Here is a 27,477-nt window from a genome sequence, read left to right on the forward strand (position 1 = left end):
TGGGTGAAAAAAATTCATTTTTATTGAAACTCATAACTCAAAAAATATAAGATGCTGTAGTGTACAATATGTTACACAAAGCACCCTGAGGTGCACATTCAAGTCAAGTAAGAAGTTCCATCCTCCCTCCCTCCCCCCTCCCTCCCCCACTTGGTACCCTAAGTATTTGTTCCATATACAATCATGCACATTTACTCTGCAAGAGGAAGCCCCCAGTTCCATATTCTGTTAATTAGCACCAAAATATCTGTTCTCTCTCTCTTAATTTAACAGGGGAGCTATATTAACTCAGCCAATACTGTAGACAGATGTCATACATTCATGGAATTGAACAGCCTAATCTAACTTCAACACCATGTGCACTGAACCAATTAGCATCGCCGCCCCGCCCCCCCCCCCAGAAGTGGAAGAAGTCTCCCCTCCTTCTCTATTTTTAAATTAAACACAACAATTTATGAACTTTCCACACAAAGGTGATCTGTTTTTTTTGTTGGGAAGAAGTCTATGAGGGGCGAGGATAACGTACGTCTTTCAATAACAACTACTGGTCGCAAATAATGAAGCTGTTTTAAGGCATTGTCCCCACACTTTGTTAACGCCTTGTCCAATATGGCCCTCAGGTTTTCCAGGGAAGGGATCGAGGGAGAGTCCGTGGATAAGAGAGGCTGCATCCCTCTCAGCTGCCCATGAGCTCTGGAGCCGCTGTTTTTCTTGGACACAGCTGCTGCCGGGACAGTTTCATATGCAGTCTTGCCCCGTGTGTCATCCCTTTTGAAGTCTTTCTCTTTCTGTACCACCACACCCAATTCATATCGGCCAGCCGGCTCCCATTCATCCTCAGAGTCGTCATCGTCATCTCGTTCCTCACTTTCTTGGATGAATTTTAAAAAGGAAGACTCAAACCCCATTGGTTTGAAGGACTTTAAATCAAACGGCTTTGGCGCAGATTGCCTCTGCATCTTATCTTTTGTAGCAGAAAGGGGAGGAGGGTTTTTAATGTTCTGCTGTGCTGATGCACGCTGCCAGTCATTTACATCTTTCTCCCTTTGTAGCTGTACACCTGACCTCACACAGTAGGAGGGGTTTTCTCTTCCATCACTTCCAGGCAAGTTGTCTGTTTTATACCGAGGTGACTCCAATCGACTACATTCTACAAAACACCTGGTTTTTGGATTGTGGATATGTTTTAAAGTGCCTGTATACAAAGAGACACCAGCCTCCTGGGCCTTGTCACTCCCACAGGAGCTGCCGTTTTTACTGCTTTTATCATCATGATTGCAGTCCGAGTTTAGAACACGATGCCCTTCATTTTCACGCTGATATGCAGGGTGCACTGTAACGTCCTGCTTAGAGTCACTGTTTAGCTCTTTATTTGAACCCTGGCTTTCTTCTAAGCAGGGGTCATTTATCACAGTACCACATTCGACACATAGTACAAGCTCCTCATACTGTTGTTCTATATAAATACTGGCCATCTGGTGGGTACGCTTATAGTGTCTCACAATACTGCTTTCCAGTTTTACTACAGAGGGACACCCCCGAACCATGCAAGGATACTGTGTCTGATTGCAGTTGTCTCTGCACATTTGCAGGGCTTCCTCCTTTGTTCTGAAGTTATATAACTGCTTTCCTTTGCTTTTATTATTCTTCTCAGATTTGTCATGGATCCGTCTCTTTTTCTCGCTCTCTTCATGCCCGAGACACTTATCTTTCAAGCACCTTTGCTCCTGTCCATCTTTAAGGTGGGCCAGTTTTTCTTTGGCAGCTTCCGAGACCCCATCATAATCACTGTGTCGGAAATATACATGTTGAGAATAGCGGCTGTAGGTTGTGAAAACTCGGTTGCAACCATTAAGGTCACAATGAATTTCAATCTCTTTATTTATTTCCTCCTCCTTAGCATGCTCTTCCATCAGGTGATGCTTCAGTTTGTGGAAGGAATAAAATGCAGCAGGACACTGAGGATGGTGACAAGGAAATCTCACGGACTCTGTTTCAGAAAGCACTTTGGAATCCTCTACATGGTCCAGGCCATGAAAGTCACTGCAATGCTTAGCAAGCGATTTAGAACACAAGAAGCGTTTGCTGCACGCCTTATGTTTGCAAACATATATTTTTTTACATTTGGCAAGTTCCCTCTTTGTTCTCGCTTTGTCTTTTTCTAGGCAGAGCTGTTCTTTGTTATACTGATGCACCGTTCTGTAGTGCCGAATCAAACCTTTCTGATTAGTAAATGCAGAATTGCAATTTTTATGAATACAATGGAACGGCTTGTGGTATTTATGCAATATGTAGCATAAATTTCCTTTGGCAACTGTTCTTTTACTTCCCCTCCCCTCTCTTGCTTCTAGTCCTTTCCGGTGGCTTTCCAGAGCAGACAGTTTCGTCTGCTTGCCAGTTACACAACTTTCTGCTTCTTCACTAGACTCCAGATCTGTTTCAGAACTAAGCTCATCTTTCTTTGGATGACACTGCTCTTCTTCAGCCAGGTTAGCTTGGTCATCAAGTTCTTCCTCTGTATTGGCATAGAAATCAGACATTGAACCCATGGTATCATTCAGCATATCCTCAGCGCTCTCATCCAGATCCTCAAAACTCTCATTACCAAGTAATTTCTGAGCTGCTGTCATATTGCCAAGTTTATGTTTGTTTCTATAATGGACTCGAAGATGTGTTTTTCTTGTAAATGATCTTTGGCAAATATGACATTTAAAAGGGGAATACCGATGTTGAAACATGTTCAACTGAAGCACCGTCTCCTTTGAATAATTGTGTTTTCTAACATAATGCGTGAACAACGCTTCCCTGGTCACAAATTCACATGTGCAACCTTGACGCTCACAGAAAAATGGCTTGGCTGCCAATTGGGTAAGGTATTGTTTTGGTAGTTTGCCTTGCTGCTCTTCAGGGAAATAGTCTGAGGTAGATTCATCTTCAGAGTTTGGAGACTGTGACAACCTGGAAGAATTTCCAATATGACCACTGGAATTTTTTAAACTTAAATGCTTCAAGCCCAGGAGAAGTTCCAACATTGCATCTTCTGAACTGGACATTTTGGAAGCTTCAAAATAGGAAGTTTCTGGGGAAGAAGGATACAGTTCTTCATTTAAATAGCTTTTGCTATTAGAACTTGTATTACAATCTATAATGCCTGGAGAGTCTGTATTTCTACATGAATGATATATGAGCTCTGGACTAATATCTCCATCAGTATTATGACTGTCACTGTACTGAGCAGTATCTTTAGTTTTCAGACCTAGCTTCCTCCTAGGTTTGAAATGGTAAGGATGAGCCCTTCGAAGATGTTTTTGCATGCCCTTTGAATTTTTGTACGTTGATCCACAGTCTTCAAAGCCACAGGTAAATCTTTTCCCATCAAAATATACAGCCACATTTGAATACCGCTCTTTTAAATTGGATGGAAGGAAGACTTTCTCACGGGGTAAATCACTCCCAGGAGTTGCCTGGCCACAGTCCACTGCTTCAGTCAAAGGTGTCAAGTGAGTCTCGCTGGCTAGGGATGCAATATTGCTTCCTAAACTGCCATTACTTTTGCCATCCACCTCTCCATCAGATATAGCTTCTTGTTTAACTTGCTGGGTTTCCTCCAAATTTGTAGATTCTTGCTTAACCTGCTGGATTCCCTCTGAATTTGTAGATCCCGAAGGCAAATTAAGACTCTCATGCAGATCAGAAGGACCTTTTTGTTCAAACACTTCCAAATCTGAAAGGCAAGTAAGACTGTCCCCAGAAACATTTTCCTCATGCTTAATCTGCATCTCCTTTATTTCACCATTTGACATATGCATCGACAGGTGATTTGTAAACTCAGTTTTGGAATAGTAAAATTTTTTACAACCACTAAAGTTGCATGCGTAGGAAGCATCCCTAAAATGCTGGGCTTCGTGGTGGTAGAGCTGCCCCAAGTCACTGAAAACAATGTTACAACCACTGAGCTCACATTTATAACGCAGATCGTTGTGCTGTTGCTTGTGATGGAGCAGCTCGTTCACTGATCCAAACCTAGCATAGCAGCCCACTGACACACACATGTACGGCTGAGGGCCACAGTGCACTTGTTCATGCTCCTGTAGATGGAAAGCCGAAACAAAATGCCGCCTGCAGTATGCACACTTCTCACGCCTGTTTTTCATGTCCAAGTAGTGCATTGCATTTTGATCATTGTTTTGGTGTTCTGCTTTCAAGTGAACACTTAAGTACTTGAATTGCTTAAACACTTTGGAGCAATCCGTGCCTGGGCATGGGTACAGGTCCCTGTCCTGCAAGTGACAGTTTTCTAGCTTACTAAACGTGACGAAATCTTGCGTGTTGAGTCTGGGTTGTTCACACTGTGTTATTTTGAGTGGCTGGTTTTCTCCAAGGCCTACAGAAGCAATTCTGGCTAGACTGCTCTTTGCCAGCCTCTCTTTCTTCAACAGCAACTTCTTCTTACTACGGTATTTTCTACTGGGAGGCATTTTTACATGTTCCATCACATGCGTCACAAAGACATCCTTCCTCTTGAACTTTTTTATACACACTGGGCATGTATAAATGCCATCTTCCATATGCATCTTAGAATGGTGAAGTATTCTGGCCTCTATACATTCCCTTTTGCAAATAACACAGAAAAATTTGTACTGCAGCCACCTCTGGTACCTTTCCGAGGACCCAATCGGCTTTTTAACTCTCACCCTCTCTTTAGGCTGATTTATTATATCTTGACCTTCAAAATTATTATCTTCGCAATCGCTTAGGAGACCATCCAACAGTTCGGTTTCATTGAACAACATCTCATTGCAACTCAGATCATCCTCTGACTCAGAAACTTCTTTTCCTAACAATTTGAGACAGTGTCGCTTCAGAGTTTTCCAGTCCCAAAATTCTGGATCAAATGGCCAATACGCCTTTAAAGCCAACAGTAGCTCACAACGGAGGGAGTTTGGAACTGCTGCATTTTCTTCATCCAATTTTTGATCTGGCTGCAGGTAGAGCTCTTCAAGTAGACTGTATCTTTCCTCGCTTGGCTCAAGTAAGTATTCAGTGAGCTGGCATGCTCTTCTTACTTCAAGGTCTTCCGGCAGAAGGCATGCAATTGTTTTGCATACAGAGGTCTTCATGTCATCATTTTCATTTGATCGGAGCTGCAGGGCTCTCACACATAACAAAACAGACACAATAAGGCCTGATTCTTCTGCCTATAGGAAAGAAGAGAGCGCAAGTCAGATCTTAATTTAGCCCCCAGGGACACCTCTTAAAAACAAAGGAAACACAACTGAAAAAACTGGACAAGATATATGGATAAATTTTCATAGAACTCTAGAGTTGGAAGGGACAAGGGTCATCTGCCCAATGTGAGGCTTGAACCCACAAATCTGAGGTAAGTCTTACGCTCTACCGAGCTAGCCCTCTCAATCCTGAAGCGATTACAGATTTGAGTAACCCGTGGCCCTCCAGATGTTGCTGGACCCCCATTCCCATTAACACCAGCAAGGATGGCCAAATGGCCAGGGATGGTGAGAGTTGTAATTCAGAAACATTACGATGGCAACAGGTTCCCCACACCTGGAATAGAGGGATATATAAAGATACATACTCTGGCATTTCTTATTTCAATCAACTTCAATGTTTTACCCCAAAAAACATACCGAGATTTACGTTCTTAAAATTAAAGAAGGCACCAGTCATATCTGTTATTTAATTCTGCCATAGAGTTCACTGGTACACATATTATCTTTACAACAACTCTGTAAGGTAGATCAGGCTAAGAAATAATGACTGACCCTAAGTCACCAGTTAAGCTTAATGGATAAGTAGGGATTTGGACTTCGGTCTCTGTTGCCATCCTGATATTCTAACCACTCTACTACAGTGGGGATTCTTTTTACCGGCATGTTAGGCATTGCCAGAGTAGAATTTACCAACTTGGTGGCCTGCAGATTCTTTTTGAGTGGTTTCAAGCATAAAAGACACTTTGTGGCAGCAATACACACAATTTTGTGAAAGCCATTCCCAAGTTTTTAGGAACTAAGTATACCTGGAATTCTGAAACAGATTTATATATCTGTTTCAGATATATATACACAGTGGTACCTTGGAAGTCGAACGCCTTCCAAGTCGAACGTTTTGGCTCCCGAACACCACAAACCCAGAAGTGATTGTTCCAGTTTGCAAATGTTCTTTGGAACCCTAACGTCTGTCGCAACGTCCATGGCTTCTGATTGGCTGCAGGAGCTTCCTGCAGCCGATCAGAAGCCGCACCTTGGTTTCCGAACCGTTTTGGAAGTCGAGCAGACTTCCGGAACGGATTCCATTCGACTTCCAAGGTATGGCTGTATATATAGAGAGAATGTGTGTGTGTGTGTGTGTGTGTGTGTGTGTGTGTGTGTGTGTGTTTGAAAACCACATCAAATCAAGATATCTACTTGTAGATTGTCTTCTGTTGCACAACGGCAAGGATTTTTCAACTTCTTTGCTTCTATACTATTCCTTATCACTTCCTATTTCTACTCAAAAGTTTTGCTGCTGAATTACTTCCTTTGTCTTTTTATATAGAGGCGCTGAAGAAACATCAGTAGTACAGCAAAAAGAGCAACATCAATACAGCAATAGAGTAAAAGCAGAGTTGAATCTACTGTGTGCCAAGGTCCTCTAAGGACTAGAATATGAAGCCTTGGAAGATAGGAAATTCCGCTATGCAAGTACTCCTTATCTAAAACAGAAAATAGGCAGCTTGAATCAGCGGGAACTCCAACAGGAAGAAGACATAAAGGGCAAGAAATGTACTTGGCTGAAGCAAGTGAAAGGGAAGAAAAGTGCAAGTGAGAAGGCCAGAGAGCCAGTTTGACTTGCTGCTGTGAAGTTCAGGTGTTCAACTTGTCATGTGCTCAGCCATTAGAATGACACAAGGCAGCCATCAATTATGTCTTCCCCGGGTAGCCAACAACAGGATGCACCCAAAAGCTACTGAATTTTTGTTATCTGCTGAAAGTATATAGGTTAATTCCGTGATAAACTGTTTCCCAAACAGGCACTTACTTCAGCTTGTATGACTCTAATTAGGAAGAACAAGTGTTGCAATGTCCTAGCAATGATGCCAAACTGCCGGCAGCGCTCCAGAAAGGAATCTAAAGATGGGTCAATTCTCTTTTGTAGTTTGCTCCAAAATAAAGTCAGTTCCCTATGGAGAAAGTTTAGGACAAATGCTTAGTTAGAGATCCAGTAGTCAAGCTTAACAATGGTTTAAACATGAACATGCAGAATGCTAGTGCATGGGAAGAAAACTATGACTGCTTTGCTCCTTCCCTGCTGCTGTGCTAATAAGGAGCCAGGCCATGGTTTGCACCGGCAATTCAGATGGCAAAACTGAAAAGCTTCATACATAATGCCCAACACCACAGCATATAGTAGACATATCATAGCACTTTCAGGGATCCAGAATATTAAATGACAACTGACAGGAGTCAAATAATCTATGATATTGGATTAGGCTATACTGGGCTATTTGGGCAAGACATGGAAGTTGCTTCTGCCAGCAGAATAAAAGTGATGGGGCAGGAGAGATGTCTGAAAGCAACTCATTAGAAGCAATACCGAGAAACTAGGAAGGCCAAGATAAGAAAAAAGGAAAGAGATCATCTGAAAAGTTATACCAAGAGTAATTTCTTTAGCTAAGGCATACAACTAAGAGAAACCAAATAAATGACTTTCAGTGGACCTCTGAGGTCTCATGTCTCTTCTCCCCCCCCCCCCCGTCTCATACTTGACCTGAAATGGGGGTCCTGAGCTGTGATAGCTGACACAATTACCTCTGGTTGTTACTGGTCTCCAGCTCCTTTCATTCCCGGCTAGGGATGATGGCAGCTGGAGTCCAGCAACATCCTGAAGGCACCGGGTGGCTCCCCATGGTCTTGAGATAGAAACAACCCTCTCTTCAAGAATTTATTTTTCCACCCTCCTCAAACACTGTTCTAACAACAGTATCTTCTATTTTATATCCAATCTAAGCTTATTATATCTAACCATTCCTGATTTTTGGGTAATACTTAACATCTGTAAATCCTTGTCAAGCATGTTTCCAAGCATCAACATTACTGACGGACAGCCTATTTCTAAGATGACGTTAATTTGGAGCATTAATTTGGGTAAAGAATAAATTAAATGTAAAAAAACCACAGGATTGCTTTTGGAATATATGCTTCTTCATATAATTGCCTGCATTCAGTTTATCCTCCACAGTTTGAAAAAACAAGAAGGAGGAGAGCAGAAATCCCTGAAAGTAGAGATCATCACTGGATTCCATTTCTGGCTAAGAGGGAAACCATGTTTTGAAATTATAGTTTCAAATGCTCCCTACTGCTCATTCTGGATCCTCCACATTGTAGTTTGGAGGATTATCTGATGTCCTCTGTGTCTAACATTAGTTTGTTCAACCTCTAGAGGTTCTTGAAAAATGGAAGAGATGTACTCACAACTAATGTTTAACAAATGTAAATACTTTGTTTTTAAGAAATAAATTTCATTCACATAGAATGAAACATTCTCTTTAATGTGAGCTACTTCAATGGCCTATGTGAGCCAGAATAGCAAATACATGCATTTGAAAATAATATCTGGACATAGTACTTACCAAGAGCAGTACACATTTCCATTTTGAAGCTGCTGCGTGAGGTATGTTGTACAAAGAATGAATGCAGTACTATCTTGACCTTCAGCTTCCAGATTACATATCATATCCAGGACCTCTTTGCAGTCCACCTTTGCAATCTTTCAAAAACAAAAATCCAGAAGAATTCTATTGTAAATAGTTTCATTCAAAACCACTTTGCACACACAAAGGTACTTTCAGGAAGACTTTTATATCCTTCTGCAATCAGTAGTTTGTGCCACTACAGTAGCTGTGTTAAAGTCCATATTGTCAACAAAGGCATAGCCCAGCTCTTGTTACTTCAAGTGCTAAAAGCACCTAAAAACAATGCAGTTCAGATCTTATATTGTACTGCTTTATTGGCCTGAATTACAGTGTTTTATTTTTAATGGCTTGTTTCTTAAATAGTCTTTCTACTGTTCACTCACTGTGGGGTTTTAAACTGTTATTACCTGCTTTGAACAGGATTTTAAATACAGTGGTACCTTGGGTTATATACACTTCAGGTTACACCGCTAACCCAGAAATAGTACCTCGGGTTAAGAACTTTGCTTCAGGATGAGAACAGAAATCGTGCTTCAGCGGTGCGGCGGCAGCAGGAGGCTCCATTAGCTAAAGTGGCACTTCAGGTTAAGAACAGTTTCAGGTTAAGAACGGACCTCTGGAACGAATTAAGTACTTAACCCGAGGTACCACTGTATCCATTAAATAAAATTTGAATGTTACTTTGTATCAGCAGAGGCAGACTTCTAGATGTGAATCCTCTGCTCCGTCTCTCCGCAGCAAATATCTTGGCTTTATTGTTATTTATATATCACCAATATTTTATTGGTCTGGAAGTAGCTTTGGAACTACTGTTGTGGTAAAAACAGTAGTTCCAAAGCTACTTCCAGACCAATAAAACAATACATTTTAGAAAAACAAAGCACAATTAAGAGGCATTGAACAGGTAACACCACCAAGATCAGAGCTTGCCCACTCACCTCTTTGATAGATTCTTCAGTTGGAAGCATGGAACACAAGCAAGTGATGTAAGCTTGGAGAAATGGCGATGTATTTGAAATTTCCGTGGACTCTTTGCACAGTTTGGATAGGGAAGCAGCTTGCCGAAGACGGTTTGTTTTCATCAAGTATTTTATTCGCATCTGCATAAAGATTGGTCCTTCCTGTTTAATCAGTTTGTTGACTAGAAAAGAAGTGGAAAAGATTTTTGCACACACTATTTATCACCAGAATTTAGCTCAAGCAGTAATGTATGCCAGTGGTTGGCATCTAACAACCTATTTCATGGCCTTCTGTTCTAGAATTCCTGAAACTCTTTAGAATTTAAACTACATATCCACTGGGGGGAGGTGGAAGGGGAGAAGACTCCAAACAAACAAAAGACTCTCATCTTGCCTCACTTTTATCCCCAAGTACAGGCGGTGACCATTTCACATGGGGGCTGTTTCCAACCTGAGCACGTATGAGCCCTAGCCTGGTACACCCTGCCCTGCCCCCATTCTGCCCTCTTCCAGATCCAAAAAGAACCTGCGCATTGGCGACGGCTTATCAATTGGACGCACCTAAAATGGTTGTAGCCTGTAATGAAAACAGTTGGAAATGATCTATGGTGGGTTTGAGTTTGCAGTTCTACAGAGAAACAGTAACCTGTGAATGACCCATCATAAGCAAGGGTGTGTGGCATAAATACTCGGGAATGCCTCAACTCTATTAACAAGATTCTTTCAGAAAAACTTCACAACGATCTAAATGCTGGATCACACTAGTGGAAAACATTTCCTGTTCACAGCACTGTATGAGAAAACCCTGAAGTTCTTCAGAGTCCAAAGGCTTCTTTTACTGCCTGCACTAAAGACCATATGCTACATTCAGTATTTTCCTAATTCAATATTCCTCATGTTTCTATCTGATGTAGGAGACTACAGTTTGTGCCATAATAAAATCTGCTAGTCTAAGACGCCGCAAGATTCTGCTTTTGCTTCTCATACTATAATGCAACCCAACACGTTGTGGTGCAGCACTGTCTTCCGCTAGCTCTTGCGCAAGAGTTCCTGGAACGGCTCAAAAATATTTTCTCCCTGTGCTTTATGGTTCTTTGAATAAAACCCTCAAATCTTATTATATGAGCAGTTTCACAGCAGGTAATGAACAACAGCCATATGTAATAAAAGGGGTATGACCACAGTGTTGGGAAAGAACGAACAAGAAGCCGGTACCGGGCCAAGTACTTTTCTTCACCCTAGAATCTAGGCCAAGGAAAGCTAGCAGATAAGGGAATGCTACAGGACTGGAAGAGTGAAAATGACTTCTCAGGATTCATGGTAAAGCTCTGCATGCGCTTCACAGCAGCAGTTGAGGAACACCTATCATCTTGCTCAGTTCTTGAGGAGCAAAATGTTTCAGTGTGAAAGACTAGCTACTGCTCACAGCATAACAGTGGCACAGTAATGGAATTCTCATTTGAGGTACAAGTCTCAAGATCTTACCTTCTTCTGCTTCTACAGGCTGCTGTGATATAATATTTAAGAGAACTGGATTCTTCCATACACCTTCCTTTGAAATGTCAGCCAGTGTTTCGAGGCTATTGTCTCCAAATTTAAGTAAAGCATTATGGGAATCCTATGTTGGAGAAAGAGATAAACCATTATACAACCTTCCTTAGACATCTAATGGGAAGCTTTTCATGTCTGGTGTATTGTGTGTTCTTTATATTCTGTTGGAGGCCGCCCAGAGTGGCTGGGACAACCCAGTTTGATGGGCGTGGTATAAGTAATAAATTATTCTTATTATTACTGTTATATAAATTCCTACATTTCTAAGATTTCAGTTGGATCTCTACACAAGGCTCTAAGAAAAGGCTGCAGAAATACGGCATTTTTCCAGCATTAAATTACACCGGGTGATATCCAGTGAACTCAGAGCAGATCCACTGAATATCTTTGGCTTTGTTAATGTGCCCCCCACCATCATATTTAGAGGAGGGGTTTTTTATTCCATTTCTATTGTGAGGTACATAGCTTGGAAAAAGGAGTAGATACAAACGAAGGTATCTTACAATTAGTCATGTAGAGATCATGCCTACAAGTTTATGTAATAGAAATTTCACTATATAATTGTACAGCAAGTAGCCCAGAGTAACATAGCCTTCCTTACATCAAAACATGGAGAATTCATAACATGCAGTGGGTAACCATCCATATCTCCTACAATAATCAATGAAATTAGTCCGTTCTTGCCTGAAAATGTGCTGTCTTGTGCTGTTCTCCTAGTCTGATAAAGTAGATTACTTTAGCCATTAAAGCTTTGTCCTATATGTCACCATAGCGTTATTTAATGGTACATTTGACTATCTCCATTTAATTCTCTGAAGGCTGTGCATTGTCCCCTTCTAGCAGACATTCCTCCTTTAAAAGAAGTCTCCCCAAACCTCTACTCCCAATGTGAGACAGGGGATATTGTACTACTGGAGCACTCTTCTATCACATAAAAAGTTGCAAAAGGAGGCCTACAACCTCACTATATATTAAAGGCTGTATGAAGAACTAGAATTCATATAAGACACCCAGGTAAGGTATACGTAATCATAATGTATTTATTCCCATTTTATACTGGATTCAAATAAAGAACTACCACAAATACCACAGCCTACTTAGTTATAATTTGAAAATATGTATTTCTAGATGCAAACTGTTGAAACAGGGTCCCCTGTAGAATAGAGATGAAAAATACTTGCCTGTATAGACTGAAACAGTCTTAACAATGGTTCAGACTGCTCCTCACTTTCAGGCACAGAAAGCAGTAGTTCAAAACAGCTCCTGAAATAAATAAATCACAGAACTAAGCTAGTTAGGACCACCATTTAGGAAGTAGCACGTTGGATCATTTTGTACCTCTGTTTATAATCTCTCTAGGTCAAATGAATGTGAAAACATAGTAGAAAAGAGCTGAAGCTGTTAAGCAGCATAACAATTGCTACTAGCAGTGATGCTGTTTCCCATGAGAAGAACTCAAGATAGATGCACTGTAACAATATTTAGTTGGAATTATAGTACTGAATGATTTTCAGGCTGTATTGGCAGCTTATTCTTAACAGCATCTTTGACCTCAGAAAACCAATGTGATGCATAATGGTCTTGCAGGATCATTCACATTTTGAATTTTCAAGCACCGAGTTCCAAAGAAGTACCGTTTATAATATATGTAGCCCAGGGGAAAAAGTAGATATGCTCAAGATTCACTAAGATGCAGCGTGGGGAGAAGATGGCATGATCCATGCCATTTACAAGTTCACAATAATGCTTATTTCTCTACACATAATTTAAACTTGCATTCCACCGTTCTTCAGGTCAGTGTATACAGGGTTATACATTTCCCTCTCACAATAACCCTGTGAGACAGATTAAGTCTCCCTGATTCAAGTGCAGCTCTCTATCCACTACACCACACAGTCTCTGGTGCTTCCCACTGTCCTAAATTTAGGAAACAGATTGGTAAAATCCTAGTAGTTACGCATGCTCTCAGCAGAGTTCCCCTCCACCTCCTGATCACTTAAGCTAAAAGGGAGGGGAGTAACTTTTGTCACAGAATGGATCCTGAAAGTGAGGTGGCATTGGGCCTGGAGGATACACATCATAGGGTGTACATCCTCCCAGCCAACTCCCCCCCCCATCCTTTGGGTCTCAAGTTAAAGAAAAGCAATTGGTCTCCATGCCAAACTCCCTGCTCAACAGGGTCGATCTCATTTAAATCACTAGTCAGTAAGACTTTATTTCAATCACTTTTTTACAGAAAGACTTATTCTTGCTGGTATAATCTTAATATTTACAACCAGATGAAGGCTTCATTTTTGGAATAATAAATTTGCAGAGTAGTTTTTACAGTTGGTGGTGGCGCCCGCCCTGTGGAATGCCCTCCCATCGGATGTCAAGGTGATGGACAACTACCTGACATTCAGAAGACATCTTAAGGCGGCCCTATTCAGGGAAGCTTTTAATGTATGATATTTTAGTGTTTTTTGGTTTCTGTGGAAGCCGCCCAGAGTGGCTGGGGAAACCCAGCCAGATGGGCGGGGTACAAATAATAAATTATTATTATTATTATTATTATTATTATTATTATTATTACAGTTATATCAAAAAATACTGATTTGTTTATACTCTTAAGAAGTACATAGACAGATAATTATCACATTATTGTGAGGTTTAATAAGTTAATTGTTTATATTTGGACAACTTTTCTGCTGTACTTTATTGGAAGGAGAAAAATAATCATTTCCTTAATAACAATTTAAGCCATTTATTTAACTAAAACAATAACATTATAGCATATGTATCCATGTTTGTTAACTGATGTGGTTAATCAATTTTTTAAAAACTTAAGACTGAGTTTTAGTACAAAAAAACTTAAGACTGAGTTTTCTCCTCCAGGGAGAGAATATTGTGATAAATCTCAGGTTATAAACACAAATGTAATGGAATCTCAGAGGGACTATATCTCCCAGCAGGCCTGGCTTTGGAGAGGCTAGCCTTCCTTTTTCTAGAGGAGAAGTGGCGGGGAGGAGAGATACAGTTGGTAGGCTTAGGTTGGAACAGGCTTGCAGAAAGAACAGGCTGAGGAGAAACAGGCTGGTGGAAAGCTGGAAAAGGGGAACCAAGGATTGGAGCAGAGAACTTCAGGGATTCCTGCAGGACTGAAGTCCCAGGTACTGACTTTATTGTTTGGACAATGTCAGGCGAGCCCTGGAAAGAAGGGCCTGGAACCAGTGAACCCTGATTAGTTGACTGGCAAGCACTTCAAGGTCTTGCCAAGGACTTGAAGATCCCAGTTACTATTTCCACCACCACCCCTTTGGATTTGCTTCTACATTCAGGTGCTGTATTCTGTACAGTTAAGTGTTAGTGCAGTTGTTGGAACCCAGTGGGATTGGTTGCAAACCCTGAAGCGCCTACAGCACTTGCCTTAAGTCTGAGTTGCACAGACATGCAACTGACTTGCACAATTATTACACAAAGATCCCAAGACTTGTGGAGTATTCTGCACTTTCAGTTTTACTGCTTCACACTTAGCTACTTGTGCAGGTCTATTCCACTCCAATCAATCTATTCATTGAACCTCTTGGAATTTAAGTGGTAAGGGGTTGATTCTGTGTATATAAATTTGCAAAGGAACAATGGGATTAAGGTTTTTTCCTCAACTCTGTATGTTTATTTTATAACATTTTTCTGTGAGAAAAAGGCATGTTATCTGTGCAGTTCACACTTCTGAGAACTGCTAAACAAGCATCTGTGATAATATCTTCTCGTGAGAAAAAATGCCCCCAAATAATCTTACAGAAACCTCTGGAAGAACATGACATTGTGAATGGATTAATAAAATTCATTTATCAAAAAAAATTAAACATTGCATATAAAGCCTCATGCTACATAATTAAAAACAAATCCTTATTTCCTAATGAACAGCCTTTGGACTATAATGTAACTTAAATAGAAAACTACGTTTAGAAAGATTTTTCCTCCAAAAGCATTTTATTTTAAAAATTCCAATTTAAATAAAAAATTCCAATTTTTTTAAAAAAATAAATTTAAAAAATCTGACTTTTAAAAAAAAATTGAAAAAATCATTGATTTTTATCCACTCCGCTGCCCGAAAGACTGCAGCCTCACACTACTGCCCCATGCTTTGCTGTCAGTATACAGACCCCACAAATTCCTACAACGAAGTGGGGTGTCTGCATGCCAGAGATGTGAGGAGAGCATTCCAACTTCCACTGCCTTTTTGAAAATACAGAATAGTTGTTTTCACCTTTGGTAATGACCTTCCCCCACCCAAGGATGTATGCAAACAGGCACCGATTTGTTGATACAGGGAATGCTATTTTCAATATCGGACAGGTGGGCACAGTAACTTGAAAATCTCTGCTGTTGATCAAATTCTCTTTTCTGTTAAAAAGTCATGTCCCAAATGTACTTACAACACTAGCCTGCCAATTACCAGAAGAACTTCTTCACATTCGGTAGTCAAGTAAGGTCGGGCATTGGCAAAGCTCTGAATGGCGACTTGATACACTTCCAAGAAAGGCAGAACATGCTCCGAAGCACCCGGATTGTCAGCATATTGTAGCAACGTCTATAAATGAAAAGATGTAATGCGGTAATATTTGTTCTCAACTCTGATTAAGCTATTTCAAGGCAATGTTATAATTCTATGCTGAGGATATTACACTTTCCAACTTTTCTCAAAAGCAAAAACAAAGAAATGGCAACCTGCCACTCTACTCTTTTCTTGCCTTCCTCCTAAAGCAAAACTGCTAATACTAATTACTATTATTTATGGACTTTCAAGAATGCAGCTCCTGAATGAACTGCTATATGATAGCAGTAGAGTATAAGCTCATGAACTAGCAAGTTTTATCTACGGCCTTTTGTAGACACAGCACCTGCACTCAAAGCAGTCTTTATATACCCTCACAATGAAAATTTGTATTCACATCTTGTGGGTAAGATTTAACATCCATCACATTTCCCTACAAGGTAATCACTTTCTTTCTTTCTTTTTCTTGGGAGGATCACGTTCACCAAGCATATAGTGGCACATGCCAAACCCATTCACAAGAGCATAATGCATGTTTATGCTCACAACCAGTGATGCAGTCTATGCAGGGTTTCTGTCAAATACAGTGCGGCTATCAGCAGGACTGAGCTATGCATTGCATACACCTTTCAGGGAGACCCTGAAAAAGAAGGGCCAAACTAGGCGAATGTGGAAAATCCACGATCAGGTTTTCCCAAAATATTTTTCTTTCATTAAAAGCAGCTGCAGAACCAATAGCATCTCTGTCTTCCTCCCTTTCTGTGCTTAGTAACAGCTTGTGAAGTAGTTAAGTCAATCAGTGTGTTGTAAGGGGAAGCAGAGGAAAGAAATCACATCCCTGCAACTTCAACATCCAAATCCCTCACAGTTGCTTTTAACCAAAAGAGTGTTGGGGTGTCTTGGTGCTACCTTCAGGCAGGTTTTCACATCCCAGCATTTAGCAAACCAAGAGGTGTTAATCTTACAGCGAAAAAAATACACCAACTCTTGTGGCTCAGCAGAAGAACTATACTGACAAATAACTAGACCAAGTTCTTAACATCTACTTTACTTTTGTTTAAACATGAAAACAATATATAGTTTAAGAGGAGTTTTTAAAAACCTAAACACTACAAAGAATAATTTCAATAATATTTTAGAATTTTACCACAGCTGCTATAATGTACCAAGAGTCAAGTCAGGTGAAGTGCTGATGCAGGAGCTCAGTCTTACCTACTATTATTTCTCATGACTAAACAAAATTCATGGGCCTCTACAGCATTTTAACAATGGCCAGTCTGCATGCCAAAGCAAGCCATAGCTAAAAACTAGCTATGGCTTGCTATGACATGTGAACCACCTCAACAGTCTTTCAAAATTATTTTCTAAGTTTCACTAAGAACTCATGGCCTAAACCGAGTGTGAAAACTTTGGTTCACAGGCCTAATTACAGGCCAAAGCCACGTCCACCTGTCCTACATATTATAATATTGGTGACATCATCTGATATCCAAAAGATCAGATGTGCAGCAGGTAAAGTCATTCTCCAGACCAAAAAGGGATTTTCAGGCACTTTGAAGCCCCAACTACCAGCTGATCAGAAGAGAGCACTAGGGAGTTCCCACTGGGAACTTCATACTGCAGCAGATGGAACTGGAGAAAGTGGCTTGGGTGTATGTTGCTGGAAGAAGTGCTTTGCATCCAAACCTCTTTCTCTACAGAAATGTCAAAGGAATGGTTACAGATACGAGCCCTGCCTACCTCTTTGAAGGTACATCCCCAGCATCAATTGACTAGCACCTGCCAAAGTTCAAATGAGATTGCTCAATCACCTCAAATCATTAAGACATCAGGTGACGGACAGATATGTGTTCCTACTGACCTATTCTAAGTCAGTTTGTGAGAGGTGAGGAGATATGGATCATTACCTACCCTGGCCTAGTGTAATGCTTACATTTTTAACTTTGAACTAAAGTCTTCCTAAATCAGGTTTATTATTACCTCCTTTCAACCCCTCCCCCCCCCCATAGGAAGAGCACTTTTAATACAAATACAAATGAACTATAAATTGGCATTTGACCTCATTGAGCTGATAGGAAACCCCTTTTTTAATCCTTTGCCCTAAATTAATTTAGGTGACAAAGGTAAATAAAACAAAAAAATAACTAGCTAGAAAGCTGCCAGGGTGACAATAAATCAAACCATATTTTTCATCAATGCCTCTGACAGGTAGATCTGATCATGGATCTGAATTCTGAACACTGCTTGAGAAGCACACCTTTCTACTTTGCACAATATTGATAAGAATAACACCCACAGTGTTCCATGTGCTTTACTTACATACTCACTAATCCTTTCAATTTCTCTTGTTACATCAATTTTAACCTGATAATCCAAATGGGCCTATTAGAACTTGGCAGAGATGAATCATTAACTTTCCAAGTCTTTTGCTGTCTTTGTTTTCCTTTTCCTGTGAACATATCCTCAAATGGCATTTGCTTACTGCTTGACAACACTGCCCTGGGAAGTTGCAGGCATGTTTTTTGCGTGAGTTCTATGTGTCTAAGGGGACTTCGGGCTTCTGTTTCTTCAGCTATAACCCACTGCAGTCACATGGCAAACCAGTAAGTGCTTTCCAGCGCAATTTGCAATTCCACATGGGGATCTGCTGTTCTAAATCAAAAACCCTGTAGGCATGCTCAAGCCCTTGGGCTCACCTAAACGTGGTACCTGACTACTCAATTGTTTCAATCCACTTCACTCTGTGGGCCTAATTACATTCATCCAAGATCTCTGAAGAAGGCAGGTGGGCAAAATTTCAGGATGTTTTAAGCTGTTTCAATCCTGGGGAAGCCCAGCCAGATGGGTGGGGTATAAATAATAAATTATTACTATTACTATTATTATTACTTCTAGAGAACTACAGTAGCCCCAATATAGTGCTTTTCACCACCAGTGCAAAAGGGAAAGCTGCAACATTGTGTCTACCAACTGCTAGCAGCTTGAATAGTGGAAGTTAAATTTAAATGTTTGTATTTTACTCTTTTTCCAGCCTCTTGTGACCACAAGGAGTTCTCAATGAATTATCAAATATCAAAGCTAAATATTCTTACATTTGTATAGCTATAAATGTACTTAAGCTCACTACCTTGTTTAACCAGACTATTCAAGTATTTGGCCATGTTCTTTCATTAGTCTGAACACCAACCTTTCCCATGATTATTTTTAAAAAATGGTGGAATCTTATTTTAGCTTTCTCCTTTATATGAGCTAAAGCAAACAGAAAGGCTTTTTATCCAAAACAAAAAAAATCCTTCCAGTAGCACCTTAAAGACCAACTAAGTAAGTTCTTGGTATGAGCTTTCGTGTGCAAGCACACTTCTTCAGATACACTGAAACAGAAGTTGCCAGATCCTTCTATATAGTGAGAAGGTGGGGAGGGGTATTACTCAGAAGGGTGGTGGGAATGGGTGATTGGCAGATAGCTGAGATGAGCCTGTTGACGACTCTTAACGACTGCAATAGGTCTTACAGGAAAAAGCAAGGGGTGAGAAGGTGAGAAATGGCTTTGTCATTGGCATCTGGGTTTATTGCAGGCTCTCTAACACGGACACTGGCAACAGAGCCTGCAATAAACCCAGATGCCAACTTTGCTGCCACATACACCCGGACAACACCATTACTGGCCCCAACAACATCACACATACCATCTCGGGACTGTTTAATTGCTCATCGTCTAACATTGTGTATGCCATCAAATGCCAACAGTGTCCTTCAGCTCTCTATATTGGACAAACAGGCCAAACCTTACGCCAAAGAATAAACGGACACAAATCTGACATCAAGAATCACAAGACAGAGAAACCAGTAGGAGAACACTTCAATCTCCCAGGACATTCTATACAAGATCTCAAAGTAGCTGTTTTACTACAAAGGAATTTCAGAAATAGACTGGAAAGAGAAGCTGCTGAATTACAACTCATTACCAAACTTAAAACCATGGAGAGACCTGGCCTGAACAAAGACATTGGATTCTTATCTCATTATACATGACAAAGCCATTTCTCACCTTCTCACCCCTTGCTTTTTCCTGTAAGACCTATTGCAGTCGTTAAGAGTCGTCAACAGGCTCATCTCAGCTATCTGCCAATCACCCATTCCCACCACCCTTCTGAGTAATACCCCTCCCCACCTTCTCACTATATAGAAGGATCTGGCAACTTCTGTTTCAGTGTATTTGAAGAAGTGTGCTTGCACACGAAAGCTCATACCAAGAACTAACTTAGTTGGTCTTTAAGGTGCTACTGGAAGGAATTTTTTTGTTTTGACTATGGCAGACCAACACGGCTACCTATCTGTAACTGGAGCTTTTTATCCAGTCATAAGTTTATGGAGTAAAGGGGCGAAAAATACCCAAACCACGCACTTGCACACACAGAATAGTCAATTGCTTGCACACTATCTCAGATCATCCTAGTGAGTCAAGTAATAAATAAAAAGCCAAGATCTACAGCAGGTGAGCTTTCATGAATATCGGGATATAGTTCCTGCTGCCTGTCAACAGCTAGGGTCAACTCAATATTTCATAATTAGGAGGTTCATAATTAGAAGTCTTTCTGATTATACTTCTTAAACACATTTATTCTGTAAGTTTGTACATGTATGCAGCATCACAGAACTTCCCAGTCACACCCAGCACCTCACCAGCAATAATCACAGCTTTATGCAAAGTGCTACACTCGGCTACTAACACCCAATGCCCTATTTCTGTGTGTCAATGAAACAAATGGGCCAATGTGATCATCAGGAGTTGAATTCTGGAAAATCTTAGGGTTGTAGCAAGGAAGAGTGGCATATGCTCCACAGATCTTGCTATCCCCAGCAATACTTATTTGCACAAAGATTTGTTGAGTGCATTAACTAGAAAATCATTTTGCCCAAATCCATATTTGTGATTCTAGAAGACTTAAGCATGCTAGAATGGCATGAACTATTACTTTTGACATTCCATACATATGCCTTGACACTGTGTCTCAACAGAAATCACCTTACAAAATTATAAAGAGGTGAAATACAATGTTCTAGGGATACGTTCGAATGGAGGAACTAACTGGTACAGGACACACCTGGCTCTTACAAAAAATACAACCTATCTGTACTGAAACAAGCAAAAGCGAATTTCCATGTAATTATGTCCGTTCAAACATCTCCCACTAGTTGGAATTAGTTCTGGCACTGATATAAGTGATGCATCATTTAACTGTATAACTTACAGTTTTGTAGAGTTTGCCCATTTCTACAGTCTGATCACTAGAACAACAGAACTCACTTTCATATTTAACAGTGTATCCCTTTTCCTATTTAATGGTACCCCACCAACACACAACACAACACAACACACAACAACGGGTGGCGCTGTGGGTTAAACCACAGAGCCTAGGACTTGCCAATCAGAAGGTCGGCAGTTCAAATCCCCGCGACGGGGTGAGCTCCCGTTGCTCGGTCCCTGCTCCTGCCAACCTAGCAGTTCGAAAGCGCGTCAAAGTGCAAGTAAATAAATAGGCACCACTCCAGCGGGAAGGTAAGTTTCTGTGTGCTGCTCTGGTTCGCCAGAAGCGGCTTAGTCATTCTAGCCACATGACCTGGAAGCTGTACGCCGGCTCCCCTGGCCAATAAAGCGAGATGAGCGCCGCAACCCCAGAGTTGGTCACAACTGGGACTAATGGTCAGGGGTCCCTTTACCTTTACCAACACACACACACACACACACACACACACACTTTTGCATACTTTTTGTTCATGACAAAGTGTGCGATTTTCTCAATTTGTAAAAATCTGCCCTTTGAAAAGAAATGTGACATTTTTCTGCTACTAGTTTTTTCTAGGATCATCAGTTCTCCCACTTCATGAACGCTTTCTCAAGTTCCTTCCATCTTTCATGTTCTCTTTGGTTGGTGCTTTTACTCGAGTTTGGTAATTTTATTTGTTGGCTTTATGTACAATCATTTGTCCTGAGGATACATCAAGAACCAAATCAATCCTTTCTCATGAATGGGTAGGATTTTAAAGCAACCATCACCTGAAACCCCTAGCTTCTCCACCTGATATCCTACTGCTTGTTGACTTCTCATCTGCTCAATTCATACTTTACATGGTTGCATCCCCAATTCCTGTTAAGATAAAACTAAGCCATTCCCACAAACTGTGCAACACTATCAACAGGTAAGGAAGACTAAATAAGAGTGGAGACTCTCACACAGCATGCCACAGAAGAGTCCATGAGCCCCAAATACGATCTCACTGAACTTAAGAGCAGTTCTCAGAGGCTTATCTAGTCCAGAATTCTGTCCTCACAGTGGCCAAAAAGATGTCTATAGGAAGTCCACAAGCAGGGCATGAGCACTATAGAACTCTCCCACAGAAAGGCTGCCAAGTGTCTCCCCATAGTCACTTGTTATGGCCTTGTCCTCCAATCAGCCTCTGTTCGGCCTGCATAAATCAGTTGTATCCAGATTCAACTAAGCTCACCGCAAAGTTGGGAAGCTGCTGAGGTCCCAGCCACTGACATAATGAGTAGCTACCAAGTACTCATTGGCAGTGTTAGAAACTCAAGATATTTAAGCTAAGCACAGAATAGCAGCTTAAACCAGAGTTACAGTCACCAGAACATAATGCTGCTGCCATTTTGGGGCCAGACAGCTCAAAAGTTGTGTTTTTCAATACAACTTTTTGGTTCCTGAAATTCATTCTGATTGTGCAGATGAAATACAATGGACAGAAAATTCTTTAGGATGTATTGATGGTGCGCGAAAACAGGCAAGATCCAAGGACCCCCAGGCATGCACCTCCAGATGGTGGAGACATCAGGCACCATTCTGGCACCCTGGCATCTTCACTTGGTCACAAGTGACCGATAGCCAGGTGCAAAATGAGGTTGGTGCTTGGTGAATTTTGAATGCTGCTCATTGGAGCACTATGTGTGCTGCTGATTGCACAAGCATCTGAGGGCGTCCACCAGCAGAGACTTTGACAAGGACACCCTCAAAGGATGGGGATGCAACTGAGTTCTTTAAATATATTAAAATGCAGAAATTTAAAAGAATTATCTTCCTCTGAGAAGGATGCCAGGTATGTCTTTGTCCTTGGTTTGCCACCCTCCAATGAAGAGGCATGATCAGCTCAGCAACTTACGCAGGAACATACAAGGTTCTACACTTAGGCAGGAATAACCAACTGGGGAGCATTTGGCTTGCCAGTAGTACATGTGAAAAGAATCTAGGGGTTTTAGTAGACCACACAAGAAAAGAGTTTGATGCGGCAGCAGCAAAAAGAAAAAAGGGGGGGGGGGAAGAATGCTAGGCAAGGCTACATCAACACGAGTCTAAACTCTTATCAAGGGAAGTTACAGTCCCACTCTATTCTGCCTTGGTCAGACCACACCTGAAGTACTGTGTCCAGTTCTGAATGTCACAATGTAAGAAGGATATTGACAATATGGAAGGTGTGAAACAAAGATGGTCAAGGCTCTGGAAACCAAGCCTTATGGGGAACGGTTGAGGGAGCTGGGTATGTTTAGCCTGGAAAAGAGACAGAGAGAAGAGGATAGCCATCTTCAAATATCTAAAGGACTTTCACATGGAAGATGGAGCAAGCTTGCTTTCTCCTGCTCCAGAGGGTAGGACCCAAACCAATGGATTCAAGTGGAGATTCCGACATCAGCAGGAAGAACCTTCTGACAGTAAGAGCTGTTTGTCAGTAGAACAGGCGCCCTTGAAAGATGGTGGACTCCCCCTTCCTTAGAGGTTTTTAAGTAGAGGTTGGATGGTCATCTGTCATGGATGCTTTGGTGAAGATTCCTGTATTGCAGGGGATGGACTAGATGATCCTCAGGATGCCTTCCAACTCTATGATTCTATGATATGGGATGGGTAGCTATTACCCTTACAAAATGTAAAAAGGAAAGCATTTTGGGATTTATGAGTAAAACATGTCTCCAGCTGAAATCAGAAAAGGTGTGCTTCAGCAAGCAGAATTTTGGGAAACGTTGCAATAGAGAGCTACATGTATCTCAAGGTGGAAATACAGAAGGAAAGCTGTGTTAGGCTGGTACAGCAGAAACAAGATATTTTAGGACAGGAATTGAAGAAGCCATCAATATGTTTGCATATTGTTGGGACAGGAGAGTACCCATGGTCATGTCACTGACCTCAAAATACAACTCCTCCACAAATCTTTGGGTTGGTGGCACTGCCTTGCAATTTTATCTGCAGGTCAATGTTGTTAACTATCACTTGAGTGAATTGTCACATATTGTACTTTTGCATTTCACATAGCAAAGAGATTCCATACATCTGCATGAACTTGAGTCTAGACTAAATTTGTTTATCTTCAAGTTGCTACAAAACCCTCTAGGTTAGGCATCGCCAAACTTGGCCCTCCAGTTGTTTTGGGACTACAATTCCATCATCCCTGATGACTGGTCCTGTTAGCTAGGGATCATGGGAGTTGTAGTCCCAAAACATCTGGAGGGCCAAGTTTGGAGATGCCTGCTCTGGGTTGTACCAATTTTAGTCTCCCTTGGAGTAGATCTGAAAATAATGACCTTAATAAATCTATTAACGACAGAGTAAACTTAACTGAATACAGCTATTTATCATTTTTGTATTCCTACATGGATTTATAACAGCCCTGTTGCTGTTATATCAATATACAGCACACAATAGCAGAGACATATAAACATGGATGTGATAGTCCATTAAAAGCTAGTAGGTTCACGTATTGAAAGCAGGAAGACTTGAAAGTGATTCACTGTCCTAAGGTGCAGCAGCATCTCATCTAGAAATCTAACAACTCAACCATTCTTTAAGTCTAGTATTGAATACCTTTTATTATGTTTTAATAAAAGTTGTAGGACATACAAAAAAAATTAAGATGCAAACATGGAAGATAAAAGGTTATCATTAAGCTGAATTGCCAAGGCAGTAAAGATCTCATTTTCACTGGGACATCAACGCAATCACTTCTCTTTAGGCTAATCCAACACAATTACATTTTCTGAGCTCTGAACTAAATATCAAATGTCACCTGTTTCCGTACAAGTCAAGGCAACCTAGAAGAATTATTAGTTTACAACTCTTCAAAACCCATGTGTCTACTTGATGAACCAAGCTGACAATATAAACCATCACCCATTTCTGAAGGCCATGTGGCATGCACATTTTTCTGTGCTCCAACCCTTCTACATGTCAATGGTTCAGATCAACACACAAAGTGACCAGGATGTTTTAGTATTGCAGGACCTGGTGGACACTAAAAGCAGCTATTCCAAGCACTCATGGTGTCAGCTGAAGCCTTTAGAACCCTATAGCCCAGTGGTGGCTAACCTGCCATTCTCCAGATGCTATTGAGATTAAAAGCTTCCACCAGTCCCAATCAGCACAGGCAACACTCAGAATTGTGCTCCAGCTCACTGGTTAGCCATGGCTGCCCTAGTCCCAAAATCCTACTCAATGAAACTTAAGCCTAAATAAATGCATAACTGAAATAACTGCATCTTCTTGGCCCTGTTTTTACATGCCTCCATTTCCCTCCCCCTATTTTTGCATGGCAAAACTGTACTCTTTATTTTTTCTAAAGCACCACATGCATACAAGGCACCATATAAATCAATATTAAAGGGTTCCCTCCACTGTGGTCTTCCTCCCTGTGCTAGTGCTATGAGCGGTTCATGTCAGCAAGGGTGGAGGTGTTCTTCCAAAGTTCTCTTACATGGTTCTTCTTAATCATAACAACATTGGACATTATCTCAATCCATTTATACAACAAATGGGTGAAAACCTTTATCCAAAATATTAAGTTACCATTTTGTATGATCCATACCCAACCTTTGGATAAAATCATCAAACCCAAAGGAGAACTGGATGGCCTTCATCTGACAGTGAAAATGTAACAGAGCTTTAAGCAGGAAAACATGTCTAAGGAAGAGTTTCTCAATTTGGGGACCACCAAAATGTTTACTCTAGAAGCTACCCACTCGACTTCAATGGATAACTCATACTCACTAATTCACAAATCTTTCTCAACCCTTTGATCATTTCCAAGCATCAAATCTTTCTTTCTACACTGACATCCAACAAAGCTACCTGAAAATATTATCTAACCTGTTGCAAGCTTGTAATGGAAACCATGTGGCCATTATATTTAATGTGGCATGTTCATGTTTGTATAAACACTTTGTTGATACTTTCAACCCAAAACTATATCTAACATACAAAGTCTATTGCAATATGAGTTGGAAAAAGAATTGGAACTCCATTTTAAAATAAAGTCATATCAATAGGACTATTCGATTCAGAACACCATACATAGTGACTGACATCCAAGATGTCAATACAGGTTTTTGTATTGAAAAGGTGAACTGGCATTCACAGTTGCTTACAAAAACTCAAAGCAAATAGAAAAATAAGAATCAAGCCATATTATACTCAATCCACACTATCGGAACAGTAAGTAACCCAGAGAAAATAAGTTATTGTTTACTATTAAAAGGCTTTAGCAAACCACAGAAATAGGAGCCAGGCAAATATGTTGGTTGTGGAGATTTCAGAAGTAGGAAGCCACCACAGAAAGGGCCCTGTCTCTGGCAACCACACATCTAATCTTTGGGAGCTCCTGAAGCAAGGCCTCATCTTTGGGCAGACTCATACAAGATAATGTACATGGCCCCATCGGAAACAGAGAGCCCGATAAACATTTTTATTGACAAGGAAGAGGAACAAATAAACAAAGATCTTCAACATGTAAGGAGATAACCCCCTCAACTACGACTGTTAGAAAGCCACGGCGAAAGAGGACACGGTTTGGGTGCAAAGAGCGGCGAGGAAAAGAGAAAGAGTCCGCGGAAGGAGGGAGGGGGGTCATGGATTTCGTTAAACGAAGCCCCCACTCCGCTCCCGCTTAACCGACTGCTCCTCTTCCTCCTTCAATTCCGGCGCTGCCACAAAAAGAGGCGGTGGGAGCGCGCCGAAAACACCAGCATCCGGAAGCGGGCGCGGAGAAAGCCCCAACGCGCTGGGCTGGGCGGAGAAGGGAGCGACGGTCATCGGGTCCCGGAACCCGAGCCTCCCGCGAAGCCAGAAGAAACGGGAAGCGGCGTCGGCGGAGCCTCCCAACAGGGACGGTCCATCGGCCCCGCCTCCCCAGCGCCAGGCAACGGCTCGCCGCCGCCGCCGCCCCCTGCGCCTCAGCCTCCTCCTCCTCCGCGGGGCCCCGGCGCCCCAAACCTCCTCCAGCGGCCGAGCCTGACCCTCCCCCCCTCCAACCGTCCCGCGCGCGCCCTCCTCCGCTCCCCCCCCCCAATAACCGCCCTCGCGCCAGGCCCGCCCCGCTTACCTGACAGAAGTCCCGGCAATAGGCGCCCGACGAGCCCTCGCCCACCCCCTGCTCGCTGAGCTCCGCCTGCAGCTGCCGGAGCCGAGAGCTGAGGCCGGCGGCCAACCGGGGCATCTCTGGCTGCAGGGCCGCGTCAGCCTCGGCGTCCGCCATCTGCACCCGGCCCCACCGCGCGTAGGCAACGAATCACGTGACCCCGCAGTCGCTGACCACATCGGCGGGGGACGGGCCCACGTGACCAGACGGCCCCGCCCACTCCCGGCTCCTGCGCATGCTGCCGCCCTTCGGCGGGGCGGGAAGGAGGCCGCCAAAGACAGGTTCCCATTGGGCGCTCGGCCCTCTCGCGGGGCCATGACGCAAATGCATCG

At 41.8% G+C, this 27,477-nt stretch overlaps 1 protein-coding gene across 1 annotated transcript; it reads right to left on the reverse strand.

The window, feature by feature from the left end:
* Positions 1-27,477, reverse strand: RLF (RLF zinc finger). The gene is given in 9 exon segments (XM_083512277.1): positions 1-5,198; positions 7,039-7,180; positions 8,630-8,766; positions 9,631-9,833; positions 11,137-11,269; positions 12,384-12,465; positions 15,621-15,775; positions 27,110-27,294; positions 27,297-27,477. Coding segments are annotated over 9 exon segments (5,949 nt in total). The 5' UTR covers positions 27,463-27,477; the 3' UTR covers positions 1-452.

Source organism: Podarcis liolepis, assembly GCF_965112155.1.
Source record: "Podarcis liolepis genome assembly, chromosome: 7".
Taxonomy (NCBI): domain Eukaryota; kingdom Metazoa; phylum Chordata; class Lepidosauria; order Squamata; family Lacertidae; genus Podarcis; species Podarcis liolepis.